We start from the raw sequence: 20,877 nt of genomic DNA on the forward strand, positions 1-20,877 counted from the left end.
AGCCAGACTGATTCTGATCAAGTAGATCATTGTTCTGCAAGTGTTCTGAGAGCTGGTTGAAGACTGTGCGCTCCAGTATTTTTGATAGGAATGGGAGAAGTGAGACCGGCCTGTAATTTTCAACCAGGGCTGGGTTGAGAGTGGGTTTTTTGAGCAGTGGTGTAACCCGCGCTTGCTTGAAAGCAGCTGGGAAAACACCTGTGGACAGAGAGGAGTTAATGATACAACTCACAGCAGGGCTGATTGTGGGCTCAATCGCCTGCAAGAGATGTGATGGTATCGGATCGAGGGGACAGGTTGTGGGCTTAGAGTCAAGCAGAAGCCTGGTGACCTCGCTCTCACTTAGTGGAGAGAATGAGCTAAGTGATGCATCACTAGCTGGTGGCAGAAAACTGAGTTGGACAGGCTCAGAGAATTGGTTGCTGATGGCAGAAACCTTGTCAGTGAAGTAGGAGGCGAACATGTCTGGAGTCAACATACTGGAGGGTTGTGGGTTTGAAGGAGAGAGGAGCGAGTTAAAAGCAGATAAGAGTTTATGCATCAGTGGCAGCACAGATCTTTGATTGATAGAACGCCTTCTTAGCAGATTTTAGAGCAGAGGTAAAACAGGACAGTTTTTGCTGATAAGCACTCAAGTCAGTGGTTTGTTTGGATTTACGCCATTTTCTCTCTGCCGCTCTGAGCCCTGCCCTTTGGGTTCTGATGACCTCAGTGAGCCAGGGACAAGGTGGAGTATTACGAATAGGCTTAGACACCAGAGGGCAGAGTTTGTCCAGAGAGGAGGTCAGTGAGGAGCAGAATGTGTCTGTGGCCTCGTTAACAGTGAGTGTGAAGGACTCGTTACATGAGGCTAGTGCAGCTGAGACCTCGTCAGACAGCTGTGTTGGGTCAAGTGACTGAAGGTTTCTGCGGTATGATCTTAACTGAGTAGTAGATTGTTGAAGTTCAGGTAAGCCAAGTGAGAACTGAATGAAGTAGTGGTCAGAGAGGTGAAGTGGTGTTACACTCAAATTAGCCGTGGAGCAAGTGAGAGTTAGAATCAAATCCAGTGTATTACCAGCCTTGTGTGTAGGAGGCGTTTGAACCAGTTTCAAGTCAAAGGAGCACAGTAGTGAAATAAAATCAGTAGCCTGGGCTCTATCCAAGTGGATGTTCATGTCACCCATGACAACCAATGGTGTGCCATCATCAGGGATGTCTGAGAGTAACATGTCCAGTTCCACAATAAAGTTGTCCAGGTGACCCCAGGTGGTATACCACAACCATGTAAGCCTTTATTGGGGCAGTGACCTGTACTGCATGATATTCAAATGAGGTGTTATTGTCCAAGGGTTTGAACTGGCTGAAGTTCCAGCTATGAGAAAGAATAATGCCTGTGCCACCTCCTCGGCCAGAAGAGCGAGGTGTATGAGAGAACACTGCATCAACTGATAGAGCAGTTGGTGTTACAGTGTTCTCAGGACGGACCCAAGTTTTTGTCAGGGCTAGGACCTGAATGTTAGACAGTTTAGTGAGGGAATTGATGAATTCTGCTTTGTTAACTGCAGACTGGCAGTTCCAGAGGCCAACTGTGATAAAAGGTTGTGGAAAAGAGGCATTCTGCAAAGTGGATAGATTATGCAGGTTTCGTTTTCTGTAACTATTGTGCTTCTTTCTGTTCCCATATATGACTTGTATTTTTTGGTTGCACATGTTGCGTTAGACTGCTGGGGTGCGTTAGACTGTTATGAGGCAGTGCTGCCTGTCGGTGGCCTTGCTCAGTGGACTCGCACAGGTAGACTCGCTGGTCTTTACCCAATGTGGTCTTCACACAATTGGGCTTCCACAAGGGCTGACACTTACGCTGACGCTTCAGCGCAGTCTGTTATCTAAACTTAAGGGACACAGGGTGTTATTCACTAATCCATCTTAAATAAATCTTGTCCTCCATGAAAACACTCTAAGGCTGCAAATGTTCCTAAGGCTAAAGCTTAGAAAGCTATAAAAGTTACATAAATAATGTAGCTGAAGACATCACACCTCTTACTATTTTGGAGATCTCATAAACTCACATTTTATTTATGGTAAATAGTTAAGTAGCTAATGTAGCTTAAGCTAAAGTTAGCAGAGCTACATTAGCGTATGCTAAGTTTGCTAAAGCTAACTAAGCCATGTTAGCTACCTACATTACCTATGTAGCCAATGTAGCTATGTTAGCATTAGCTATGTTTGCTAAAGCCACCTTGCTAAAGCTTTTTTACATGAAAAATACAAACAATACAGATATACAAAAAATACAAGTATAACAATGCATGTTGCTAAAACTACCTAAGATAAATTGGCAGCAAAAGCAAAAAGGAGCAAAAGCCGAAGCAAACAAAGCTACGTTAGCTACATTAGATTATCCTATATTTGCAAGACCCTATTTAGAAGCAGATAAGTGAAGAGTGGCTTGCTTTAGCTTTATAAGCTTGGACTAAGGGTTACATAGCTACATTGGCTTATGTGGAAACTTCAGCTGCACAGCACAGCTACCTTAGCTTAAGTTTAGTTGATGGAGCTAAAGCCAGCCATTATTTGTTTAACTACTTCTACCACAGGTCTATGGATAATTTAATCTGGGTTTAGACCTCTGACTTTTTTTCTGTTTTATTAATGAAATGATGCTTAGTCTGTAATGTTGCATTGTGGTTATTGTGTGACTGCCAGACTTTGTCTATGAATAAAGTTAAATAAAAAAAAAACAATCTTTTAACAGGAAATACATTGTACTGGCCAATTCTGACACTTCAGTCTCGACAGATACAGCGTCTCACAGTCTGCAGCTTCTTTGTGTTTCCTGTTCACCCGCGTAATCTCCATTCCATCACTGATTATGTGAAAACATCTGTTTTGTTTTTGTTTTTTTCATTTATTTTCATGCAAAAACTGATATTAAAGGTACTGGACCCTGGTGCTTATCCTCTGTCTTTGCCTGTTCTTGTTGCATCATGTTCTACCTCTGGAGTACTGGAATTTAGGTGTGAAAGCAGCTGATGTTTTCTGTTCAAGACTTCATCCATCATTTTTTTTCTGTCCGCTGTAAGAAAATGTCAAACTCAGACATTGTTATAACTTGGCAGCTTGTTAAAGAAAAAACGAAATACTGCTTGTCTTTGCTTGTTTGAAAAAGACACTAGCTCGGTCTTTGAAATTAGAGGATGATAAACAATCCAATATTTTGTAATGCAAAGCAGTTTTTTCTTTTGGCGGATTTCCTCACAGTGTCCTCATTGCCCTTTCTAAACGTCTAATTTCCCATGCCTCTTCTCTGCCTCTCCTCTTTGTCCCTGGCACTCGTCTTCCTCTCTGGAGTCATTTCCTTCCTCTACTTACTGTTACCCGACCCCTGCCTCCTTCCCCTCTCACCCCTTCGTCTCTTACCCTTTTCTGACAGTTGTTCTCTCCCCCCTCTCATCCTTTCTCCTCTTCCGCTGTTAAACTGATTTCTCCTGCAGATCAGTGCACTAAAACACACGATAACATCCATTCATTGGTTGATGACAGGCCATTTTTCTCTCTGTCTGCATGTATTTCTCAGGATGCTCCATGAACAGCACAGAACCCAAAGGGAAGACAAACAGCCATATTGACAAGGACAATGAGCTTACAGGCGGAGACGACTGGTCTGAAGAGCAGGAGCCAATCTTCAGAAAAGGCCTGAGACGCTCAAAGAGACAAGTTGGTGTTCAGATCGTCTCTGTCTTTATACACACAGATGCCGTGCCAGGAACATGAGACATGAAGTGCTGAGGGAAACAGAGTTAAAATGTGCTAACATTTTCAATATTTTACAGAGAAGTCTATCTGATGGTGCCAAATTTCTTTACATACTTGCTGATACCTATTCTCAGCTGTCATAATTTTACAAATAGAATCCAAAGATTGCAAAAAAAAGCAAAGAAGTAGGAGGCATGTTCTAAAGTGTCAGAAAATCATTCAAGTGATGTCTCTTGATGAATCCTGGATTGGACTTTGATGAAATAAAGTATGTAAGGGAAAGCATTAAAGTATAAAGAGTGTGCCAGATGTTGCTACTCTAAAGAAAGATTATTTTAGTAACATAAAATATAAGATCACATAAAAGTAAATAAATAGTCATTGAGTTAAAAGAATAAAGCATGACTAGATTGTTCTTTTATTATTATTTTGATAAACAAGATTATCTAGACAATCAGAAACCCTTTAAGCCTCATTGACGATAATGTAATTTTTAAAGTGAAAGTAAATGAAACCGCACCAGTTAATTTTCTTTTTTAAAGACAGTGTTCTGCACAACTTAAACATTTAAACAAGTCAAAATTAATTCAGCATCACTCAAACAACAACTGAATTGTATTTTCAATGTTTTATAATAGCCTATAATAGATATTTCTGCTGTCTTCTTAAAGTGTTTTTCCATGGAAAGGGCATGAATTAAACATTCACACTACAAAAAGAAAGTTTGATCTAATTCAAACATATTTTCTTACTTTTGAAGTAATCAGAAACAGAAGCTTTCTCTTTCAGATGTTGGGCAAATATTGAGCTTGTTGAATGACTAGATGATTGTTGCTTTCCAAGTTGTTGCCCTCTCAAGGGCGGAGAATAGAGTTTCAGCAGCATCAGCATGTGTGTGTGTTTGTGTGCTCTCAGGGTGAGTTATGGTTTCACCTGCAGGCTTTGTGTGTAAGTTTTGTGTTTGCGTGCATCCTTTGTGAAGGTGAATATGACAGCAGACTTCAGGCTGTGTGTGCTTCTTTGACTCCCTCCAGGTGCGACAAGGTCAACGCACCGTCCAGACTGAGACCAAGTACATTGAGCTGATGGTAGTTAACGACCATGAACTGGTAGGTTTGACACTTAAAGATGCAAGAGTTTGCAAGCAGGACAGAGAACTGACTGTAACAGTAAGTGTTTTTCTCCTGTTCTAAGTTTGTGCAGCTCCGTCGCTCAGTTACTCAGACCAAGAACTTTGCCAAAGCGGTGGTGAATATGGCCGATGCGGTGAGTGGAAATATTGCTCCAGAATATTCTGTTAATTTCCTCTTCAAATAATCAGTTATTTTTAAACCATGGCAGTATTTCAGAGTAAATCTATTAGAGGAAGTCTCTTGAGCTTGCTAAAGAACAGTTGCCATGTTTCACAGCTTTCTGGAGTGTGAAATCTGCCATCTCTCATTCACAAAAAGACACAAGCTGTTGGACAGTGTGAAGGTTTTTAACCACCTCCTGTTCAGATAGTGTTGGTTGGTCTTCATTTGTACCAGTGAATATGCAGTGCTGTGAAAAAGTATTTGCCACTTCCTGATTCCTATTTTTTTGCATATTTATCACACTTAAAAGTTTTGCATCATCAAAACAATTTTTATATTTCACAAAGACAACCCAGGTAAATAGAAAATGCAGTGTTTGAATGATTATTTAGGGTTTTTTTTGGTGGCGGGGTATGAAATATATACAGTGCCCTGCTTATAAATATAGACAACAAATCTCCATTTCCTTCCTTAAAGCACACAGTATGTGAATTCTTCTGCCAGGAGGCCTCTCAATCAAACAGTAGCAAAAGATGACAAGTAGAGATGCGCTGCTCAGATGTGCCCATCTATGTTTAATTCTTTTTTTGAATGAGGATTCATTCATGGATGAATTTCATATAGGGAGAGAGAAAAGCTGTTAAACCTTTCTGGTTTGTGCTGCAAGTTACTTACAGAGTCTATGTTAAAGACATATTTCAGGAGGGGTCAAGCTGTGTAAACAGTCTGCTTACAGGAAAAAAATCTCATCATCCATGAACACATTCTAATGAATGAATAAATTAGCTTCGTAAGTTACTACATAGCTATTGTACCAATGTAGCTAAAGTGCAGCTCACAAAGCAGCTATGTAAACTACGTAGCTGCGTATTCTATGTCATCATCATTAGTAAATCACATTTGGGAAGGGCCCATTCTCAGGGTTTTTTTCTTGGGCCCGGCCAATTCTGTGGGCTGCCCTGGAATTGACAACAAGAAAATGTTTTTTGTTTTGTGTCATCAGTAAAGTTTTTCTTGTTTTCTTGGTTTTTGACTCCAGATCTATAAGGAGCAGCTGAACACTCGCATCGTCCTGGTGGCCATGGAAACCTGGTATTCTGAGAACAGGGTCTCTGTGGGCGATGACGCTTTGCTTACCCTGCGAGACTTCATGAAGTACAGGAAGGAGAGCATCAAGGAGCGCTGCGACACCGTTCACCTCTTCTCGTGAGTAGTCTTCTCCTCCTCCTCTTTCTTCATTTTACTGTCTTTTCTTTTTCTTTTCTCTTTATCTTCTGTCTTCATCTTTCACTACTACTGTCTTTTCATAGCCTTTCTTTTTCCTTTATCTTCTTTTTTTGTCTTCTCCCCCAAAACACCTATTTTTATTCATCTTTTTTTACCTCCTTCTTTTTCCAGTCTGCTCTGATTTTTTTTTCTTTTCCACCACCCAATCCCCTTTTCCTCTTCTTCATCATCTCCACCCTTGGTCCCTCTTTATTCTTCTTCTTCTTCTTCCACCCCCATGCCATTGTGCTGTCTTCCTCTACCTGTACCTATTGTTAAATCTCTCCTCATCTTTACAACAGTGGGAGGACGTTCATGAGCAGCCGCAGTGAGGCCGCCTATATTGGGGGAATCTGCTCCATCACCAGAGGTGGAGGCATCAATGAGGTAAGACTCAGATCAGACTATCACGATATTGAACAATTAAAATCATAATGGCCATGAAAAAGTATTGTCCCCCTTCCTAATTTCATATTTTCTTATTGTTGAAGCATGAACACTGACAATAACTGAGTCAAGTGAGACCTGCAGGTCTTTAGATGTTGTTCTGAGAACTTTTGTGACCTCCTGGATGTGTCATCGATGCACTCTTAGAGTAGTTTTGGTGGGCTGGCCACTCCTGGGAAGGTTCACCACTGTTCAAAGTTTTCTCCATTTGTGCGTAATGGCTCTCACCGTGGTTCTCGAGTCCTAAAATCGTAGAAATGGCTTTGTTACCCTTTCCAGACTGATAGATGTCAATGACTGTGTTTTCAATCTGTTCTTGGATTTCTATAGATTGCCGAGTTGCTTTTTGAGATCTTTTGGCCTACTTCACTTTGTCAGACAGTTTCTGTTTAAGTGATTTCTTGATTCAACAGGTCTGGCAGTAATCAGGCCTGGGTTTGGATGGCTTTTTATCCCTTGATGAATTAAATGATCATTTCTAAACTGCATCTTGTATTTACCCAGGTTATTTTTGTCTAACATTAAAATATGTGTGATAATCTAAAACATGTAAGTGTGACAAATATGCAGAAAAAGAAATCTGGAAGGGGGCAATTACATTTTCACAGCACAGTATATTTGTAGAAATAAGCAGTTTTTAAAGGGTTCAGGAGAGTTTTCTTTATTAACTCAGTGTATTTGTGTGTCATCAGTTTGGCAGTGTGGGTCCGATGGCCATCACACTGTGCCAGAGTCTGGGCCAGAACATCGGCATGCTGAGAAACAAAGAGCGGTCAGCTGCTGGTAAGACTGAACTGAAACATTTCTGTTGCTGTTATTTGAATCTATGTTTGTTTGCATGTTTGATTATGTTATCTGAGTTTGTCAAATTCCAACTTTTAATGTATTTTTTCAACTGAAATTCATCTGTTTACAGATGCCTAGTTGTACGGATGCCTGAGGGACAGGGCACTAATGATAATTGGCCGATTACTATTAAAAATTTTGAGGCTTTTTTCCCTTGGCAGTTAAAGATAGTTGCAACATTTGCATCAGTCCCTACCAAGTTGTTTGTCTTTTTCAAGCAGCGCTCACTTGTATTTGTTACCACCAATCATGTCTAGCCAGCATCCTTGCAACCTTGCACATCTTTTATCCATACTATCAATGCACAGACTTGTATATACTAGGAAAAAATACCTAACAAGAGCTTGTACATATTTAGATCTTAATTTGTTTATACTTTTTCCAGTTGTATTTAATTTACCTGGCTGTAATAAAACAAGTGATAGGAAAATAAAACAGTACTGTACTGCAGCCCCCTCAAGTGGCGATTTTTAGCAGTGCAGACCATTACTTAATGTTGTAATAAGAAGTTATAATTTTTCATTCATCAATAACATGACGATTTTGAACCACAGTAACATTTGATTGGTGTTTATGTTTTTTTTGCTCAGGAGACTGCAGATGTCCAGACCCATGGCTGGGCTGTATCATGGAGGACACAGGGTATGCATTTTATTTAAAGTAAATCAATGAGAGAGCTGCTGGACGTGATGGAATTACTTTCACAGGAGTCTGCAGAAACAGAGATGTTATGATTTGTGTCCTAATATGTGACAGTTGAGTTTGATTACATTTTTTACTTCCTATCTTAACAGTAAGCCACTGGGTAATGATCAGGGAGTATGAATGTATCCCTTAAGTAGGGCTGAGTGGTATGAATCAAAAATCATACCTTAATTTTTTTTGCCAGATAGTGATACATCCTCTATTTATATCTAGATTTTTTAAGTGTCCTGTCCATGTCCTTTTTAATTGACGTGCATGCTGTGAATGTTGTAGTGTGATGTTCATTCCTCTTTTTTTTCTCTTAGTTACTACCTGCCCAGGAAGTTCTCTCGCTGCAGTATAGACGAGTACCTGCGTTTCCTTCAACAGGGAGGTGGTAGCTGTCTTTTCAACAAGCCCAGCAAGGTGAGAGATGGTCAGTCTTTGTCTTCAGAGCTCTGCTTGGTGTTGGGCTGTAGTTAAAGGGATGAACAGACACACAAGCTACAGCACCTGAGGGAAGAAGGGGAAGGGGTTGACTGAGTATTCGTTTGAGTATACTGCTGTTATCTCAACCCCATGACTGCAAAGATTAAAACTAATTAAAAAATAATACATGAAAACGAAGAAAAAGTTGCTGTGAGGTCATTTCACAGTGATTCTGACGCCCCCCACTAGACAAGGTTGTACCCAAGGTTATAATAGTTTTGGAATTTTCATTAGTTTTTTATTTTTATTTCGTTTTCACTTTCGGTTTTCGATTTCAGTTTGGTTTTTATTAGTTTTGACTGTTGGTTTCTTAGTTTAGTGTAGTTTTTATTTAGCAAAAATGCTTCATTTTAGTTTAGTTTTTATCAGTTTTAGTGTTTTAGTTTTTTACGGATAGATGTTGGGACTGAGTGAGCAGAATACATTTTTAAAAACATATTAAAACAGGCTACTCTTCACCTATCATTTATTTATTTAATGATGGTATTTAAATACAACTCCAGACATAAAACTACCACTGTATGAAGTCTTAACCAATCAGATCAGGCAATTTTACACTCCCCAGATTTGGGTGTAGGTGCCAGTCAGTATGGTTGTGTCAAAGACTAAAACTAAGGATATTTTGTCTCCATTTTTATTCTATCTTAGTTAGTTTTGTAAGCGCACTATACAGTTTAAGTGTGTTTTCATTTTTTTGGTAAAGCTAAGTTTTAATTTAGTTTCATTTAACCAAAATGATTTTTGAATTTTAGTTTTAGTTATTTAGTTAGTTTTATTTAACTATAATAACCTTGGTTGTACCTCTCTTTTTTTGTTGAACTTGTGCTTTTAGTGTCCAAATATTTTTTTCTGATTGATAACCTCATACTCTTATTTTGTAACAGTCAAACATTTCCCTTTCACCAACCCTGTGGCAGAATTTCTCAAAAGTAATTTTCCTCATTAGTGCTCTCTTTTGCTTTTGAAGGTCACATCAAGGGACCAGTATAAATTTCACTATGTCTTAACCAAATAGAAACTCCCTCCAGTAGCTTTAATTCAATTCTAACAGTACATTTTCTTTGTACTTGCAGTTGTTAGATTCACCAGAATGTGGGAACGGATATGTGGAGACTGGAGAAGAATGTGATTGTGGATCATTAGTGGTGAGTTCTTTTTCAAATACACATGCACACCATGTTTTTTAAAAACAAACCTTTGAATATAACAATAATAATAGAGCAAGAAAATTCCCATTATTTAATGCTGGTATAAAAACCTTTTCAGCTGTGAGCGATTTCTCATGTTTTTAGAGTAAAGTGACTGATTTTTTTAAGCAAGAATTGCAGCAGTTGTTGCCACTTTTACAGAAATTATAGTTCCAATGCAAACCAAATCTTACAACCTCGAATTACATTATAAACCCTTCTCTCTCACCTGTAGGAGTGTGCACGCAGCGGAGCCAACTGCTGTAAAAAGTGCACGCTTACCCACAATGCCATGTGCAGCAATGGGCTCTGCTGCAGGGACTGCAAGGTAAGATGCTAAGGCTCACCTTTGATTTGTTTTGACTTACAGTACTTTCTGTCTGAACTCCCTGCTTTCTTTCCTCTCTTTTCCGTCTTCTTCTTCTGTTATTTCTTTGTTAGTACGAGCTGAGAGGGGTGACATGCCGCAATGCTGTGAACGACTGTGACATCCCTGAGACCTGCACTGGAGACTCTAGCCAGGTAAGGAGGCATCGAACACAACTGTGTTTTTATCCAGGTGCCTCATAAAAAAAGGTAAACATCAGGAACAAACCCAAAGGTATTTCTGTCTCTTAGTGTCCTCATAATGTGCACAAACTGGACGGCTACATGTGCGATGCTGGACAGGTAAAGTCTTGTTATTTACCACAGGTTTTCGACAGCTTCTCTTGTAACATTTACCAAAAGCTGTTTCTGTTTCTTCTGTCCTCTACTCATTATTTCCACCCTCCTCAGGGCCGCTGTTATGGAGGTCGGTGCAAGACCAGAGATGGCCAGTGCAGGACTCTGTGGGGCTACAGTAGGTTTGGAATGGATGTCAATTTTTATTTCTTGATAAAGAAGCTCCTTTGATTGCCAAAGTTTAGGGTTCAGATCTTTTTTATTTCTGAAAAGAGCTTCGAATAACCCCTTGAAGTAAAACTGAACCTTGTTTTCAGACTCAGCTGACAGGTTTTGCTATGAAAAGCTAAACTCTGAGGGCACTGAGAAAGGAAACTGTGGCCCAGACTCCAGAGGTCAGGGATGGGTGCAGTGCAACAAGCAGTGAGTGAAATATCATTTGTGTTGTTTTTTTTTTTTTAATCACATCTGCTGCTTTGATTTTCTATACTTTTTTTTTTGTTTTTACAAAATGTCCATCTTTCTCCCTGGTGTCCATCAGAGATGTTCTGTGTGGGTTGCTGCTGTGCACCAACCTGACAGAGAGGCCGAGGTTTGGTGAACTGCAGGGGAAGCTCACCAGTCTGACCATCCACCACCAGAACAGATACATGGACTGCAGGTGAGGAAGCTTCTCTCTGGCTGCTTCATGGATTTCTGCAACAGTTGAGTCATTAACAAAAACTATAGGAGTGTTAGTTAATGAATTAAATTTAATGAATTTTTTAAGTGACTGGAAAGTTGAGATAAAAGGAAAGGGGATGATGAATGATATGCAAATAGATCGTTCAGTTTGGTAGAGCAAGGTATGCGTTTATTCGCGTTGCCATTTTCAAAAGTTTGAAAGCTTACCTATCCATCCCAAAAGGGACATTCGTTTATACAGTAAAGGGTTTGCACTGACTTCAGGGCTGCCCAGAGAATGGGCCCTCCCCAGTGCTGATATAGTGATGTAGCGTTAGTGCTTGCGTCCTGGCTAACTTTTACTTCATTGGACCTGAAAAATGTGTCTTACTATTCTGGGTTATGGTGTTGGAGTTATTTATCTGTGCTAGTTTTTACTTTTCAAGTTTTCACTTTTCAACATGTTGTCAGCCATCTTTTTGCCACTTTTATCACCCTTTCTTTCCACTTTGACCTTTTCTGCCTACTGTAGCCACTATTTTGCCACTTCTAACCCATTTTTGCAGTTTTCAACCTTTTTTTACCACTGTTTTGCCACTTTGAAGCAAATTTTTGTCTAATTCACCTTTTATTGCAATTTTTTGCCAATCTGTGCCTATTTTTGCAGCTTTTAGCCCATTTTGCTGCTGTTTTGCCATTTAACCCCGTTTTTACCACTTCTTTTAGGCACTTTTATCACGTCTGCCAATTTTTGCACATTTGCTTCTGTTTTGCCACTTTGGGCCAGTTTTAGCTGCTTCTTTTTGCCACTTCAGCTGCTGTTTTGTACTTTCTACTAGGATTTGGACCTGACAGACCAATGACACTAATTCTTTTTTTTTTTTTTTTTTTTTGCATATTTATCACACTTAAATGTTTTGGATAATCAAACCAATTTGAATTTCTCACAAAGACAACCCAAGTTAATACAAAAAGCAGTTTCTAAATGATGATTTTATTTATTAAGGGAAAAAATCCAAACCAATCTGGCCCTATGTGAAAAAGTAATTGCCCCCCCTAACATAATAACTGGTTGTGCTAGCTGAAAAAAGATGACCTGGTGGTTTAGTTGCTCTTTAATATAGTTCGGATATGTTTTTCATCAGAAAACACTACCTACATATGCACAAGACAAAATCAGCCAAGAGAGGAGCTACTGCTTTCTCCACATGGGGTTCTAAAATAGAGACAACTTTCTTTTCTCACAGGAGCTTTAAGATAACAGAAAATCATTTTATTGCAGTTCCAAATAAGACAATATAAGTTCAGGTTCCTTTATAACTTGTCGTTCCTGCCTCTTGCACTTTTTTAACCCCTCCTATTGTTAGTGATTGGAAGGGTAAAAAGCCCAAGCATCATTTATCACTTAACAGTTTGGTACTTACTTTTTTTTTCCTTTTCTCTTTGTGCCAGTTTTGGCGCCTCTTGTTGTCAAAGTCATCTTTTTTATTTGCTTATCTTGTCCTTTAGTAGTGTTTCCTGACACAAATGTCACCTGGCTGTAATAAAACGGTTATACTTACGTATCTTTTACTGTGAATCTCTGCATTAAAAAATATAACTGACTGCAGGGGCGGTCATGCTGTGCTGGATGACGGCTTGGATCTGGGATATGTAGAAGACGGGACGCCGTGTGGGCCAAACATGATGTGTTTGGAGCGTCGCTGTCTACCTGTCACCACCTTCAACCTCAGCACCTGTCCCGGCTCCTCCACCTCACGCATCTGCTCCCACCATGGGGTGAGTATAGAGGTTATTACAGTGCACTTCTGTGCCTGTGCCATGATGAAGCTCTGCCATAATAACACCTTATGGCATTTATACTGAATCTGCAGTGGTTTAATTTTTGGCGTCCCTGTTTGGTAATTCACATTTTGTTATGGCATTGTGGGAAAAACCCAGGCTTGCCTATGTAAGATTTTCAGGAAGTTAACATGATAAAACAACTTAATACGGCTCCTCTTTTGTCTCTCTTAGACCTGCAGCAATGAGGTAAAGTGCATCTGTGATCCAGACTACACCGGGAAGGACTGTAGCGTGTTTGACCCCATCCCCATCCCCACCCCATCAGAGGGTCCAGAGAAATACAGAGGTACCACAGAGCACCCTTTCTCCATTCATAGACACCCACAGAGCAGTCAGAGGAGCTCCTTTCCTCAGAAAAATATCCTGATGAGACAGAAAATATGAACAAAAAAACAGAATCTCTTCATTGAAAAGACCATTTAAAATGAATTCCTCACTGCGATTTAAGCATTAATGTGAAATCACTTTGTAGTAACGATATTGAAAAGCACAATGTTCAAACAGATTTATAATAGAGATTTTTGATAATAAGATATTTTTTGAATCACATTTGATATAGTTTCAGATCTTAAAAGGTAAAGATTTTATCAGCTTGACAGATGATGTGTTGAATAAAAAGATAAAACTGAGATCTGAAAAGCTCTTTACAGAGAGAGATCTAAAATTTTAAACAGATGTTTAAAGGTGTTTTTATATTCTTAAGGGGAGGCTATTTTAGAAATGTATTTCACCTATCAATAATATCCATAACCACAGCTAGATTTTCTAATCCTTAACTGTGGCTAAAGGCATTTTTAGGAACATTGAGTATCTCATACCTTGTAGATCTTGACTCCTTTTTTAGTATTTTACTGCCAGCGGAGATACTAAATATAAAAGGACAACCAAACTTATTTCTATTTTCTCCTACTCAGCACTCTCTCCTGCTGTATTTCCCCCTCACTGGCTGACTCCTTCACTCCCACAGGTCCCAGTGGTACCAATATCATAATAGGTTCGGTTGCTGGTGCTATTCTGCTGGCAGCGATAGTCCTGGGGGGAACTGGCTGGGGATTTAAGTAAGAGCCGTGGCATGCCTCCATCTGTGTGTGCCTGCTGTGTTCCTCTGTCAGCTAACACACATGCCTGCGGCTTGCTGCTGAATGCTGCTCTGCTTGCTGTCTGATCCATACTCACATCCTGAAACCATATGGGTTTATTATTAACACCACTGGAACTGAAATAGATTTTTACTACACCCAAGTCTGGTTAGAGAGAGAAAGCATGAAAACTGAACTAACAAAACTTTATTTGTCCTAGGAGGCTCTTCCATATCTCTATGAGCACTGGATTTATGGATTGCATTTATTTAGTATGCTGACTTTAGCACTGTTTTAAAGGTCCTGTGTTGAACATTTGTTCTGTTGATCTTGATCCCCCTTGTGTTAAAGTTTTTAAAAAAAATCATCCTTTTAACAATCACAGGTATGATTGCCAGAATCAGTGTTGTGAAATGTAAGAATAAAAAACAGTTTCTACAATATACAGTTATTCACTTTGTCTGACACCTATCCTGCTGCATCAGAATCAAGCTTAGAAATATAAATATGAAGAAATAACATTTATGCTGATGTTCTTGTTTGCATTTTTGGTCAAAACTGTCACCCATATTTCAGTTTGTGAGACAAGTATTTAGAAACTCTTTACAGGAGCTTTAAGTGGACTCTAGAAGCTAAAGTGAAAGACTTTTTCTGCTGGCAGCCCCCATTACCTCAGTTTCGGAGCCCTTCTCAGCAGTTTTAAATTTTGCTTGGTACAATGCCTATAAAAGTATTCACCCCCTTGGATGATTAACCCTTTTATTGATTTATAAATCGGTCATGGTCAATATAATATAACTTTTTTTTGCCCCAAAAAATACAAAACCTTTTTAAATGTCAAAGTGAAGCATTTCTACAAAGTAATACAAAAATATGTAAGGTAAAATTATTGACTGCATAAACATTAAACCCCTTTTAAGTGACTGACTTAATTTAACAGAGGTCCAGCCAGTTGGTGCTAGTAGTCTCACGATTAGTTAAATGGAGATCACCTGACTGCAGTGAATGTGTCCCGAGTGATAAAAGTATAAAGACATCTGTGTCTGGGAGGTCCAGTCACTTGTTAATTAGTGTTCCTGGCTACCATTGCACCATATAGACAAAACAACATTCCCAAGCAACTCAGAGAAAAGGTTGTTGAAACGTACAAGTCAGGGGATGGACACAAAAAAACTTTCAAGGCACTGGACATCGCCCAGACCTAAGTTAAATCCATCATCAAGAAATATAAGGAACAGGGCACATGTGTAAATCTGCCTAAATTAGCCAAAGCCAGTTTGGAGGAGAGCAAGAATATTTTTTGTGCCAAGAAAAGCTTTCAGTGTGGTTCTAGCATCTTCTTGTAATAATGAACTGCGGTTCAACTCTGATAAAACTGCTGCTATACTAGAGCTACATACTGGCTAATCGCTACATCAGCAGCGATTGCTACCAGCTTGCAGTACAACTAAATCCACCTGTGACTACCGTCTCATTCTCCTCAAATGATGCTGGTTGGTTCTCAGACCAGGCACAGTTGTTTCAGACTGGAGTAGATCTTCCTGATGACAGATATGGAATCTGGCCAATCCATCTGCTTTGCAAGTAATGTATACTTATGTCACATAAAGACATAAGTATACATTTCTGTGTTCTTCATAATTGGCTAAAAACTCCTTTACTGGGGCTTTAAATCAGTCCCTCAGTTCCTGAATTAATCAAACTTTGTTTAAAGGTTAGTGCTGCATGCTGATGCAGATTTCAGTCACAATCCAAAATCAATAAGGAAGAATCTGAGTCCAGGTCTTTTTCAGTAGTTTATTGAACTCACTCTACAATTCTGTCTCACCTTTTGGTAGCTTTGCTGTGGCATGCTTGCAGGACATAAATGACCAAAAGCTTGAACTCCAATCCTTTGCCTTGATACCACTACTGCAGCTTGTTTAATGCTTAAACATGCCTGGATTACCACTACTAATGCCAGTTCACTGTTGGAAAGAATATATCTGCAAGTTTTAAATGCCTGTTTGTTGCTTTGCTTTGGAACTCTTGGGCTTATTGCACATTTTTTTTTATCTTCCTGATAACACTCATGGTATTTTTTCTTCACTTTTTTTTCTCTCTGTCTCTCCCTCTTTTTTTTTTTTTTTTTTTGTCTGCTCCTTCTGTCATGCTCCTGCATCACTCTGGATTCAGAAACATCCGAAGGGGAAGGTATGATCCAGCCTTTCAGTCCTGATCCTGACTGGAAGGCCCAGTCAGTCTTCAATAACCATACTTTATATCCCATAATGCCATGTGTTTATAACAGCTTCTTAATACTCTGGCTGAGAGACATTTGTAAACACACACACTTTTATTTGTTACCTGCTGTGTTACTCTTCTTTAAAACATTTTTTATATATCTATTAATTTATAAACAGACAAATGTGTAGAGCATGAATCAACACCACATACCACAGCAATAATTCAGCATATCCTTTTGGTATGGCTCCATAAAGGTGGACTTGAAAATATACTAGTCTTTATAAAAACACCTTCAAAGTTGATTTTTGCATGTTCTCATAAACAATGTCAGAAAACCTGTTTATTTTCTATAAGTTTGCTTTATCATTATTTGTTGTGCATGCTCCTTCATTAACTTGGCTACATTTCTGCACTTTAGCTGCAGTCTCATATGGATAATATTCATTTAATAAAGCTTCACCAAGAAATGGTGAACCAATTCTAAGTTATGTTGCTTTTTTTAATTTTCTTTTCTTTCATGACAACACAACATTTTGTTGATACTTTACAGAAAATTTGCATCAGTGTAAACACAAGTAGTAAAGTGTTGTCAACTTGGTATCTCAGGATGGTAATGTAAAATGTAAACAGGGTCTGTCTCTGAGTGGGTAGGACTGCCTCTTTTCACTATTATGGTGGCAGGGCTGACAGGTGAACAGGGAGGGGTTCACTTTTCAACTAATTAACAAACAATAGCTTCTGAGTGAAACATAAAGAATTGACTTCACTCTCTTTTAGAGAGTCAATACTCCACAATTCACTTAAATAGGAAATATTTAATTTATGCCCTAAATGTATCACATATTAAGCCTTTATGAGGTTGCTAATGTTAGTACAACCGTTAGTACTTTATTTTGTTGTCCCCTAATTACCTAGTAATTTTGATAGTAATATGTGCAATAATCTAGTAATTTCTAAAAGAATGAGGTGATAATTACCTAAGAGTTAGCATTTTATGAAGTAATAACTTGGTAATATTAGGAAGTGTTTACTTAGTCATACTGTTAAATTATCAAGCTATTCTGCCTAATATTGAAGCAGCTCTCTGGTAATTACGTGGTATTTTACCCTAACCCTAAATACGTTACCCTAATCATTGAGATTGTTACTCAAAAGGTGGCCTGCTTTAGCTTCATTAGCTTTAGCTAAATCTAACATAGCTACACTAGCTGTGTAATTGATGTTACTACATGAGCCAATATAGCTAAGTTAGCTTAAGCAATGTGAGCTTTAGCAAACATAAATAAAGCTAACATAGCTACAAAGATAATGTACATACTTAGCTTACATAGCTGCTTTGTGACCTTGGTTAGCTTTTGCAATGCGAGCATTAGCAAGCGTAGCTCAAGCTAATCCAACTATACAAATACCGTAGAAATGTAGCTGCTTTGTTAGCTTCACTTTAGCTATGTTAGCTACATACACCTTATTCTTGAGAAATGACTAGATGATTACTCTTATAACTATACAATTACCCTGTAATTAGTGCCCATTAAATTAATGTGTTACTAAACTTCCCAATGATACCTTTAACAGAATGGAAAATGTTGTGGTTTCAGACAGACTGGTCAAAAACGTAGATAAAAATATCATCTTTGGGAACCAGTCAGCTGTTGTGTCAGGTTTAATCTGTTTCATTCTTTACTGTCCTAATTTGTAATTGTCTTGGCTGCTCTGTTTGTTGTCTCAGATTCATCATTCCTATCCCCCTTCTCTTAATCTTCTTTTTCCACTTCCTTTCTCTTCTCTTTCCAGATCCTCGGGTGTCTGAGTCATATCTCTTTGCTGTCTCGTCTACCTTAATCTGTGTCCAGTCTGCTCTGAGGCGACGAAAAAAAAATACAAGATGTCTTCCATTTATAAAACCTCAGACTTCTTCTTTTCCTCTCTAAATTTCATCTGTATTATCCTCCTGGAACATAAAAGATGATCTTTTTTTGTTGTTGTTTTTTCTTACTGTGGCACCAAAGCCTCTGGGACACATTTCTACCAGATCTTACCAGCTGTCAGGAATCATCTGGTTGCAAAAAATCCAAGGATATGTAGGTGATATCACTGTGGTTTTTTTTCCAGCTGTTCTTCTGCCGTACTTTTTACCCCTTTAAGTGACTACAATCAAGGCTGTGTACTTCATGCTTTTGGACTTTTTAGGGGTGGAACCTTCTTAGAAGAACCTCACAGAGAACTTGCACCCTCTTTTGAGTGGTGGGACTTTAGCTGCAATAGAAATGTAAAAAATCCCCAATAGTACTACACTCCATCTGTGTAGATGAGGGTTATTATTGTGTACTAGGTATTTACAGTCCACAGTGACGGGCGTACTTTCTCATTTTACGCTGCCTTTCATTATCAGTCAGTAGTTCATGTAAATCAGTGCTTCTTCATAAGCTGCATTATTGTATGAATGTACAGTTGAAACCATTGACTGAATATAAAGATGAACAAAAAATCTTCATTTCCTTCTGTTATACGAAGGTTAAGCCAAATTTCCCTGTTGATGAGTAATGACATGACACTGAATCTGTGCTGTAGGGATCAGCTAAAAGAGGCAGGTTCTAAGCTAAAAGAGGGCTTGGTGGCCAATCAGCATGCTCAAAACTAGCTGTAGTAAAAGAATCCAGGTGTGAGGTAAATAGTTTTGGTGTTTAATTAAATACTAAAGTCTGATCCTTTTACTACTGTTAACAATGGGGGTGATGCTAATGTCAGAGAGTACAGCCAGTTGGAAGGGGAGCACTAAATCACTTTGGCTTGATTTTAAAGGAGGTGCTGTGTCCTTCATCTTCTTAAACAGTTGATGGTTTAAAGCCTGCATGGAGGCTTGTTGTGTCTCTGTGCTGATGACGGCAAGCTGCACAATGCACATGCACAAGCTGTTATTTTCTGCTGCTGTAAGATATTTAACCCATCCATTGCATCCATACAACCAATATGCATACAGGTATGCTGATACACTGGTGCTGATGTACATACTGTATTATAAAGTTGACTCATTTAGACTGCAGTGACTCACTGCCGCTCTGAATGGAAGCACAAACCACTAGCATTAAAGTTTAAATTATTGTAGGATTCAAATCTTTCCTTTTTCAGGGAAGTCTAAGATCCTCTAAGATCATTCAGGCCACAGAGAAGACACTCAGAAAGACTTTATCACTGCACATTTAATACTCTATTTAACAGGATCTACTTCAGATTTCACCTGAAATGGCTACAGAATACTGTCAACTGATAAAAATGGCTTAAAAATACCTGTAAGATTTGCAAAATCTCTGAATGGCTTTGAATAGACAAAATCTGATTTAACACAGCAATAAATATCTACATTTAAAAAACATTTAACATCACATGCTAAGATGGACAAACACAAGAACAACAAAGTTCTTTAAAAAAGAGAGAACTTGAGTCCAATCTGTGGTTTTTATTGTATTTATTCATTATCCTCAATGGGAATTTACAGGAACTTAAATCAGGTTTAAAATACAATTCAGTGAATATGATAGTATAGACTGGTTAGTAATTTTTTTTTTTAATAAAAACATGCATAACAGCACCGACTGAGCCTGAAGAGATGATCTAAGCTACACTGCCAGTCAAACTACAGAAGCATTAAAGCAGGGGTGTCCACAATAAAGTCAGCAGGCCTACTGCGGTCCTTGGTTAATTTTAAATGGCCCACAGCAAGCTCTAAAAAGAAAATGAAATATGGCCTGCATTAAATATATTGTTGTATGGTAATTATTAATGTATTAAATATAACACTGGGATGCACTGCTGTGCTCATTCTGTAAAAAAAAACATTTTGACAAAACAAATTTATTTACTCTTTTTCATGACTAAGTTGAGACAACAATGACGATAACATGTTGACAACCAGAGGACTCTATTTTGATTGTAATGTCCTGACAAAGACAAAGGGATTACAGCGGCATGAATTACACTCATTTACTTCTCTTTTTGCTCCATCTCAAGGTGCAATTTACAAAACATATCACAATTATCATCTTCAAGCACCAATGCTCCTGTATAGTCTAGCAACTTTCCCCTCTCTACTGTACCAAGCATTGTTCTCAACCTGACCAGATCTAGTAGTAGTCTGGAGAGGGGTCTGGCTGCAGACTGCACATTTCTGATGGCCACTCTCACAGACCATTCATCTGAGACTACGAATATCTTAGAAAGGAAATGCCCTAATTTGCTGCTCAAATGGATTTCCAGTTTAGATTATAATTTTTTAATTTAACTTTTTTCATTAAAAATGTCTGGCAGTTACATTACAGACTGAAAACGTTTCATAAATACAACAGAGAAAATGGTCAGAGGTCAAATCTGGGATTGAATTATGTACAGACCCGTTTTAGAGATTGTTACTCAAGGTAGCTTGCTTTAGCTTCATTAGCCTTAACTACATCT

General features: G+C 38.6%; 1 protein-coding gene across 3 annotated transcripts in view; it reads left to right on the forward strand.

The window, feature by feature from the left end:
• The window catches only part of adam11 (ADAM metallopeptidase domain 11), a 42,933-nt gene that overhangs the window by 19,477 nt on the left and 2,579 nt on the right, over positions 1-20,877 (forward strand). Inside the window, exons 8-26 of one of the 3 annotated variants that reach the window (XM_041815866.1) lie at positions 3,560-3,699; positions 4,773-4,847; positions 4,933-5,004; positions 6,073-6,239; positions 6,602-6,686; positions 7,439-7,529; positions 8,183-8,234; positions 8,603-8,702; positions 9,839-9,910; positions 10,188-10,280; positions 10,394-10,474; positions 10,571-10,621; positions 10,730-10,793; positions 10,933-11,038; positions 11,157-11,276; positions 12,889-13,057; positions 13,295-13,409; positions 14,091-14,181; positions 16,378-16,568. In XM_041815866.1, coding sequence (XP_041671800.1) covers positions 3,560-3,699; positions 4,773-4,847; positions 4,933-5,004; positions 6,073-6,239; positions 6,602-6,686; positions 7,439-7,529; positions 8,183-8,234; positions 8,603-8,702; positions 9,839-9,910; positions 10,188-10,280; positions 10,394-10,474; positions 10,571-10,621; positions 10,730-10,793; positions 10,933-11,038; positions 11,157-11,276; positions 12,889-13,057; positions 13,295-13,409; positions 14,091-14,181; positions 16,378-16,420 — 1,787 coding nt within the window. In that variant the 3' untranslated portion in view covers positions 16,421-16,568. Of the gene's footprint in view, positions 1-3,559; positions 3,700-4,772; positions 4,848-4,932; positions 5,005-6,072; positions 6,240-6,601; positions 6,687-7,438; positions 7,530-8,182; positions 8,235-8,602; positions 8,703-9,838; positions 9,911-10,187; positions 10,281-10,393; positions 10,475-10,570; positions 10,622-10,729; positions 10,794-10,932; positions 11,039-11,156; positions 11,277-12,888; positions 13,058-13,294; positions 13,410-14,090; positions 14,182-16,377; positions 16,913-20,877 lie in introns of those variants that run through there. The other 2 variants (XM_041815865.1, XM_041815867.1) reach the window with 2 other exon arrangements.

The sequence above is a fragment of the Cheilinus undulatus genome, linkage group 20 (assembly GCF_018320785.1).
Source record: "Cheilinus undulatus linkage group 20, ASM1832078v1, whole genome shotgun sequence".
In the NCBI taxonomy this organism is placed as follows: domain Eukaryota; kingdom Metazoa; phylum Chordata; class Actinopteri; order Labriformes; family Labridae; genus Cheilinus; species Cheilinus undulatus.